The sequence below is a fragment of the Tarenaya hassleriana genome, unplaced genomic scaffold, assembly GCF_000463585.1.
Source record: "Tarenaya hassleriana unplaced genomic scaffold, ASM46358v1 Cleome153, whole genome shotgun sequence".
Lineage (NCBI taxonomy): Eukaryota > Viridiplantae > Streptophyta > Magnoliopsida > Brassicales > Cleomaceae > Tarenaya > Tarenaya hassleriana.
The window spans coordinates 6,476-15,326 of record NW_010964952.1 but is presented as its reverse complement, the minus strand read 5'-3'; the positions used below and the strand labels follow the sequence as shown (position 1 = coordinate 15,326).

Here is an 8,851-nt window from a genome sequence, read left to right as displayed (position 1 = left end):
GCGGGAAGGGGTATTTTAGGTATGCCAAAAAAAAAGTATAGTTTACAAAGGTTGTTTTTGTATAGAACATTTTGCAAATTTCATTTTTGTTTTGGTACACTTTGTAAACTCTTCCTAAAATTATTTATTTAATATCCTTTATTTTTCGTAAAATCGTTTTCATTTTTTTTATAAAAAAATTCATTTTAACTTTTCTGACAAACAAAGTGAGCCTTCTGAAGCAGCTTTGACCGTAACAAAAGAAGTCTTTTTAACCCCTCGAATCAAAAAGCAAAAACAGAAGAAAGGAAAATCAAATCGGAGTTTCCAATTTGCCGGCGAATCCAATAGCTCTCCTTCATTGCCGGCACCGGAGACGACGACGACAACGGCGGAGGTTTCTGCGACCACCAATCTCATACAAGCGGAAGAAACCCATCCGCACAAGCAAAGTCCTTCGTCGCTGATGAGCTCACCGAGACGCTCTGTTCTTCATTTCCCTGCGAACGGTTCAACGCCAAAAACCCTAGGCTTTTAGAAAACCCACCTCGCGACTTCGTCGAAGAAGCTCGGGAAGTAACCCTAGAGACGTGTGAGAATGGTCGATTGTGGCGGCGATGCACCGGCGGAGCTCGTCTGCGATGGCGCCATCAGCTTCTAGGTCCTCCGCCGCCGCCGTAACGTATGCGATTCCGGTGACGCCGATTTCGGCTGCTAATCCGTCCAGCGAGGCCATGCTCGTGATGTCGGGTAGTCCACTTGCTAGGGTTCGGTTGTGTGATATTATGCTCTACGATGGGGCTTCTTCACTGGCTTACATTAGGGCGGTGGAGGCTTTATCTGGGTCGTTAATGAGGTATAATGCGTCCGTGATCGAGCTCGGGAGCGAGGATGCGGCATTGATGAGATGTGGGCTTGAGGCTGCGAGCTTGTTTTTCAGGACCAGAGGACAAACCCTTGTCGGAAAGGGAAGTCATAATCTCTGTATGTACAGAGCAGGAAGGTATTTCATATACTTCTCTATAGTCTCATAAATTCAGTTTGGAATTTAGTCGCGAAGCCCGTTTCAGATGGTTTCTTGTTTGTCTGGGTGCGTTGTGAATTGAAATGGGGTCCTGCTTGTTACTTTGGCAACTTGAAATCACGCAATTTCAAGTGTTGATTTGGTTCAGTTTCGTTTCAGTAAGTTTCTTGCTCATCATGTTTTTTTATATGCCTTATTATTGTCCGTCTTTTCCTGTCCTTAGTGTTGCCACTGGATTCTTTTTGAGTTGGTTACTTGATGTCCGGTCAATAATATATGGTGGTTCAATAGTTGATTGAGTTTCAAATGGTGGAATACCTCTACACACTGTTATTAAGTAAGACATACTGTTGTCAGTCTTTAGTCATGTTTTTTCTGCTTTTTATGTTGTGTAATGGCTGATTTTTGGCTTCTGGACAGATCACTGGAAGATTTAGATTCTTCGCCTCCATGCATGGCTGAGATATTCAGATGCATGGGGAAAGTAGCACGTGCTGCTTTATCTGCAATTGCAAGGCATCTACGTCTAAGAAGCGAGTAAGGGTGGTTATGGACATTAGTCCTTGTAATTTCTGCTCCATCATTTTGTTTATCATTTTCCCTTCAATTCATTGACTGAGTGTCTTGCAGTGTTTTCAACCATTTGCTTGATGACACTCCATTAGCCCTGAATGAAGTTTCCTCATCAGTTCTTGTGGCTTCCAATGCTGATGCTTCTATACCAAATGGAGAGCCTGCTGCTGGAACTGCAAAGTCATCCGCTAATTTGGAAGTTGAGAAGGGGCTGCTGACACTGTTCTGCTCTGATGGCCCTTGCATTCAGGTCTTTTCCGAAACTTAGATGATGATATATATTAAATGATAGATGTATGGGTTAGGTAGATTCATTGAATCTGGACTATAGTTAGTATGGGTTGTTTTGGCTGTTAGTATTAGTTAGTTAGTAGTTTCGGCAATGAATAGTTATAAATACAGATTAGATAGAGGAGAAAGGGATTACACAGAAGTTTCAGAAAGGGTTAGGGTTTGTTTGGGTGATGAGAGTTGGGATCCTCTCATAAAACAAGATCATCCAAATTCCAAAGTTGTATTCAGGTTTCGGTGAGGAATAAAGTCTAGATTTGTGCTGGAAAGTTGAGTTTCAGATTCTGAACCTTAACATATAAGTCTCTGTGTAGAAGCATAAAGATACGTTTCATGTTAGCAAGGAATTCATTGTGAAAGCATGACTTTTCTTCAACGAAAAGTTTTCATTCTTCCAACGAGAAAGTGTTGTGTAAAAATACTATTCATCTGAATCTAACATTAATAGATTATCAGTTGTACTCATAAACTATACCATTCCTGTAGATCTGCGACCCAAATGGTTGTTGGTACTTAGCAGATAGTGGATGTGGAGCCGGTGATCTTTTACTGATTACAGGCAAATCACTCAGCCATGCTACTGCTGGCCTTCGTCCGGCTGCTTCTTACAAAATGGCTCCTGATCATTTGTCTGGCACTAGCTCTCATGGAAGGTAGGTTCTGGTAGCTTCTAAGTTTTTCTTTTGAAACAAACACACCTTTTCGCATGATTATATGATATTTCATTTTTAATTGCAGGACATCTCTCGCATTCAGGCTAATGCCAAAACGTAACGCTATGTTAGATTGTACCCCAATAGAAGCAGCTGGTCATGTAATTCGTCAAAGTTATGTGCCGATAGCTGTCAGTCAATTTATGGATGATCTCATGCCCGAGGATGACGGATTAGCTAATGCCCCTGTTAAAGCCATTGTAAGTTCATACTCTGTTAAAGTAGAACTAAAAGCCTGTTGTATATAAGAGCACTTGTAAATATACTAAACTCTGGTGTTTGAGAAGTTTTATGCCAATAATTCTGTGTAAACTTGTCTTTTGTCTGAATTATTTGTGATAGGTTGCTCGAGATGACGCCAACAAAGAGCCTTCCTTAAGAAGTGTTCTATCTGATCCGATATCGTGAGTACTGTATTTCTCCTTAAATCATTTTTTTTTCTGTGATGAATAACTTTCCTATTGCTATGGTTCCTTTCAATGAATTACTTGCCGACATTGTTCTAACTATATGAAGTGCATTTCGGTATTAATTGACTCTCAATTCCTCTTTATCAATTTCTCCACTACTAGATAGCTATTCTGGTGAACTTAGTGGATCGATTTAGAAATTACATGGGGGAAATATCAAATACTTAGACTTTTCTGCTACAAACTTTCTACATTGATAGTCCTATTCTGTTCCGGAGCCTGCAATTTGTGAAGATGTATTTACACTATGAACTGAAACCATACTGAGCTGAGTAGGGTAAAACTGTAATTCTTTCCTTTATCTAATTAGACTCCAAACTCCTTGATCTTTTAGTTTTTAAGCCTCATTTTTAGATAATTGGAATTCACTTGGATCATTCTGGGTTTTGTTTCTTCTTCTTAGTTGTTTTGATAATATACAAGTTCTTGTTTTGTATACATTATATCGGGAACGGAAGTACAAAAAGCTCTGAAATCTTCTGTCAGCCTTCTGTTCTTCCAAACAAAAAATGGAGATCACGTTTTCAACCTTCCTATTTAATAAAGTTGATCATAAATGTTACAAAAATTTGAGATACTCTGGCCAGTTTCCTTTGTCAAAGTTACATTCAATGCGGCATACTGATGTAATATATTGAATGATTTTTATTATATTGTTTACAAGAGGCAACAGGGCTAGGTTTCTAATTCTTTGTTACAAACTATTTGATGCTTTTAGTGGTGCTTTTCTTGAAGATGCAATGGTTGTTTCATGTGGACATTCATTTGGCGGCCTCATGCTCAGAAGAGTGCTTGAGATGGTTAGTACTGGCTCTCCTCCTTGTTCATTATCATGCATATGTCTTCTGTGACTGTTCTTGATCCTTGTTGGAAAATATTAAGTGGCGGGATTTGTCTTATCTGCAGTCTAGATGTACTCTCTGCAGTGCAGATATCAAGATTGGCTCTCTGATCCCTAACCTCGGTAACCTAATCGAGTTTCTTTATTATTTTTTGTTCTTTGTTTTGCCTCCTTTCCTCAATGAATTGATGAAACGACCTTTGTGATGTGTGGTACGCTCAAAAATAATTTCATCCGTTCTCTTTTTCTTATAGCACTTAGAGCTGCAGCAGCAGCTATAAAGCAACTGGATGATAGAAGACTTTTCCACAATGCAGCGATGCGGAGACGTAGAAAAGAAATGAGCGATCAAATGGATCTGGTGAGATGATCTGATATGCTCCTTTACCCGGATGGTTTGTGTGTTTGTCTTTGTTTTTTTTGAAGCATGTTTGCCCCTAAACCATTTAAAATTTTTCTTGTTGGTCCATCGCAATGCTTTATGTGTATGAGCACCTAAAGATATACCAGAAATAGGCATTACAAAATCGTATGAAAGCTTCACGCGTGTAAATGGTGGCTTATTCTCTTTCAACGTATGAGTATCACAATATGCATCATTGTCTACGCTTGATATTGTAACATAGAAATGTTCTCCGACAGTGTAAATTATTTTCTAATCGGTGAAACGTAGCAACTGGTATTTGTTACCTTAAGCTTGTTTTGTTCATGGAATCTAGGATCGAACAATGATCTTTGGAGGTCAATCTTGGTTGAATTCTGGGTTTCCAGGCAAAGGCTTTACTTTGAATCCATGTGAGCTTATTTCTCTCATAAAAGTTATGCGGCATTCGTAAATATTTTGTTGTAGGAAAATGGGGACACTGCTACAGAAGATGGACTGCATCGAGCGGTACAGTATCCGTTTGCTGTAAATGAGAAAGTGCTTATCAAGGTGGGAGATTCGGCACGATTACTGAAATGTTCTATCAATTTTAGCTTAAATCTTCATTTTTTTAGTAATTAGGAAGTTCACCGGGCTTTGGCCCAGTTACATCTCCCTAAGGCTCGGGGTAGACCATGTGAAAACCCCTCCCCAATTGGGATTCAATCTTGGGGTGGAGTTACGCTTTGCGTCCCCATGTACCGGTTGATCTAACCTGTTTGGATCTTAAATATTCATGTTGGAGCACCATGAAAGTATTTGTTTTACTTGAATTTTGCAATTTTCAGGGAAATCGGAGAACTCCCGAGAAATTCGTTGGAAAAGAAGCAATAGTTACATCTCAATGTCTCAATGGCTGGTATGTTACTCATGATTCAAAGCTTTTGTCCCTCTCTAACTAAGAAAATTTTGCTAAACCCTGATTCATTCGCTTTCTCGAAATTATCGGCCATGGGTTTTCACGAAGGTACTTGCTAAAAATCGTCGAAAGCGGTGAGAATGTGCGGCTTCAGTATCGTTCCCTCAAGAAGCTCTCTGGCTCGACGTCAAACGAAGAAAGGAGCCTACAACAAGTGCAAACCAATTCAGAGCAGTAGAGTAAGCACATATTTTCAGGTAGGTTTTGCAGTCTTCCTTTTCCTTTTCCCCCCTTCATGAAAGGAAGAGGTTTAAGTATATTATTATGTATGGTCTCAAGGGTTTTCAAGAAACTGCAGAAATATTTAGTTAGAGATTAAGATTTGAAAACTGTTGGAAAAACTATGTAAGCCTCTGTGAAGTAACTTTGTACAGAACTACATAGACACCTTTCCTTTTGTTCTGTTTTTTTGGGTATGATTTTGTTTTTCCTTCTTTTTTTTTTTAATATGTTTGTCAAAGGTTCATTTGCTTGGTTGGGTGAGATGAGTTGGTATTTAAATGATAAATTATGGCGTCTATATGAGAAAAAGAGGTTTAGGTGTTTTTTGTATATAATTCTCGAAATTAGCATTTAAATTATAAATTATGGCATCTATATGGGAAAAAGACGTTTACGTTAAGATTTATATTCTAATATTAGGGTTTAGTTTATCTTTTTTTTTTTTTGTAAATTATAGGTGCTTATATAGTTAACAATCTAAAATTAGTTATTTACTATGTATAATAAAAAGCTTTTTGTTTATGTTTATTATTAGAGTTCGTCTTCTTGATTCAAAACAATTCGAATTACTGTGAAAAATTTAACATATTTATATTTCAATGCAAATAGTTAGCAGATTCATTATCTAAGTTCGACTTCAACGAGATTGGATATCCGAATTCTTGATAAAGTGTGACGTATTCGTGGTTATTCGAACCAAAATTTCATTTTAAAAAATCAAAAGTTAAAAGACTAGGGATATTTAAGTAATTTCAAAAGAAGATTGAATAATTTTGATTTAAGGAAAATTAAAAAATAAATTTTTAATTTTTATGGTTATTAATTTATATCCACATTTCAAATAGGGAATCCGAACACGTGGATATTATATGTTTATTGTCCAAACCTAATCCATGGACGAGTCAGATCTGATGTCTGTAGTAAGATGAAAAAACGGTTTGGTTCGGTAAGATTTATTTTGTTATGATTAATTTGGATTCGATTTATTCAAATGATTATTTAGTTTTAATCGGGTCAATTCAATTCGAATATAAATCAGTTAGCTTCTATTCGGTTTTCAAATAACTGAATCGTTTGACGAACTTTATTCTCTAAATTGGTCTAATATCCAATGGTTTGGTAATTTTCATCATTTTTTCTACCGTTAGAATTGTAACTCCACTGTAAACATATGATTTTGGTCTTCTCGTTGGTTATAAAAAATAAAATATTCTACTAAAGTTGCGTAGAGTAAGATATTTTGTGAGATTTAAAGGTATAATTTTCAAAATAAATACTTTAAAACATCTTCACATTGATAGTTTATAAAATTCTTTAGGAATAACAAAATGGAAAATATCTAAACATCTACAACTGCTGATATAAAATTATAAACATGTATTATTCCCAACAAATATCTATTAGATATCTTACAAAAGGCACAGAATATTTATCTCTTTCCCGAGAAAGTTTTCTCAACCCAAAACATCATTTAAGTTATCTTCATCCATGAAACAAAAAAGAGTACAAAAAATAATAAAAAGAGACCAACAAAAATTGTTTATTGTTGTAAAAACAAAGCTTCCAAGTAATCATCAACATAAGCTAAACAAGGCCAGTGATCGGTTCTAATATGAACCAATGTAGAAGATTCACCAACTTCCATTTGGAAGAGAAGATGAAACCTTGGAGGAAGAAATATGAGCATATGGAGATTACCCATTTTCAGTTTACTTGTGGTTACTGCCTCAACTTCTTGATCGTCTCCGTAACCGATGTAAGTCAGTCTAAGAGGGCTTCTGTCTAGTCCTGCAGTAGAAGGGTTGGCTCGGGAATCTCGTTTGTACTCTTCTTCCTCTTCATCTTTCCACACGATGTTCTCGATGATTCCTCCATCTCTCACGACGTTAACCAGACGTTCACCGGTTACGCTTACAACAAATGGCGCAAGGTAATGCTCGGCGGCCTGAATCACGAACCCGGAAGGAACTTCAAGAAGCTTTACTGAGCGAGTCCCGCTGATAGATGCAACTCCTTTTCCTCCTTTCAATGCGAATGCTTCGTGCCCGGTACTGAAAGATGTACCACATGCCTCCCACAAAGCATCAAATAGTTCTGAGTAGTACCTCGGTATGGCTTCTTCGGGAATGTCGGGTGGGACAAGGGCTTTCAGGAACATGTCTTCTATTCCGATAGGGACATTCTGCAGCTTCCCTTCAACAATCTGACCATTCTCTGCGTTTGCTTCAATTGAAACCTCGACTAAACCAGACGTAGGTTCCTTCGGCTCCAATTCAATTGTCACTGGCGCTCTGGATCCATCTTGCTCATCTTCGGGTGTGTTTTCTATTGGAACGATGTCCAAAGGAGCTTCATTACCAAGTATATTCCCGTTCTGACGAGACTCACCAAGAAGAAAAGGTATGCGACTTGATGGAATAGAACCATATGATGCTGAAGACGAAAATTTGAGCACAGTCGCGAATATGGCAGGAGGCGATTCAACTTTTTCAAACTCATTACCCGGGTTTTGGTCACCCCAAATTCTGGTAAATGGCTCAGCGTCAAATCTCAAAGTACAGAATATCCGGACCTTAATCTCGGGCGTGTGTCTGTAATCAGGAATCACAGAGAAATATCTTCCAAGTCTTCTGAGAACTGATGCAATCTTTGAGTCAATCACCCTAAGTGTGCGACTTCCTGATTCAATTCTTTGACCTTCTGGAATAATCTGGAAGTCTTGACTGTTATCAGGCTCATCTACCTGAATATTGCTGTCCTTAACACTATATCCACCAGTCCCGACACCTAAAGATGGAAAAGACAACAACCAAGATTGTTTGACGAGTAGGGGTGTAACCCGCTCAAGATGAATATAGGATGGAAGGCTCCTAGATTTGTCAGGGTCATGATGATATCGAGGACTTTGCACACTGAAGAAGGTAGAGGAATGAGATGATGGAGAGACACCACCCACGGCGGTTTTCAAGATGCTCCTTATCCTCTGTCCCGGAATACAGACCAACATCCTCATATATATCCTGTAAAGCACAACACATAACAGGTTGATAGTAGCCAATGAAAACGGTTTTGTTAATCGGGATCAAATTAGACATCTCGTAGAACATTTCGTAGGCTGCAATTCAGGATCATACCTTGCATGGTCGCGGACCTCAAGATCAGGAAAATAGAGACATGTGAATGCTAGAAGACGAGATAGTCCAAGGAATAATCTAGAGCTCTTATGGTGAATCAACAAAGTTCGGCAAATTCCAAGAACTTCGGTTCCCTGAGCCCATGATTTCAATCCCATGCCATGGCCATGCTTTTCACCATGTGAAATAACAAAGTTTGTAAGCAACTCTATCAATCTACGAGGAGGTATAGTATCATTCTCAGCAATCCGATGGAAGAGC

The 8,851-nt window shown here is 38.3% G+C and overlaps 2 protein-coding genes across 2 annotated transcripts in view; one reads left to right on the top strand and one right to left on the bottom strand.

The window, feature by feature from the left end:
* The first annotated feature begins 239 nt into the window (after window positions 1–239).
* LOC104809148 lies at window positions 240–5,653 on the top strand. The gene is made up of 12 exons (XM_010535044.2): window positions 240–982; window positions 1,424–1,540; window positions 1,634–1,826; window positions 2,354–2,520; window positions 2,606–2,780; window positions 2,923–2,984; window positions 3,769–3,850; window positions 3,957–4,014; window positions 4,146–4,252; window positions 4,742–4,825; window positions 5,104–5,174; window positions 5,283–5,653. The coding sequence occupies exons 1-12, from the start codon at window positions 597–599 to the stop codon at window positions 5,410–5,412; spliced, it is 1,632 nt and encodes a 543-aa protein (XP_010533346.1). The 5' UTR covers window positions 240–596; the 3' UTR covers window positions 5,413–5,653.
* Window positions 5,654–6,836: 1,183 nt separating this feature from the next.
* Window positions 6,837–8,851, bottom strand: part of LOC104809147 — a 4,529-nt gene continuing 2,514 nt past the window's right edge. Inside the window, exons 3-4 of the mRNA XM_010535043.2 lie at window positions 8,591–8,851; window positions 6,837–8,476 (exon numbers count right to left, since the gene is read on the bottom strand). Of these exons, the coding sequence (XP_010533345.1) occupies window positions 6,997–8,476; window positions 8,591–8,851 (1,741 nt within the window). The 3' untranslated portion in view covers window positions 6,837–6,996. The remainder of the gene's footprint in view (window positions 8,477–8,590) is intronic.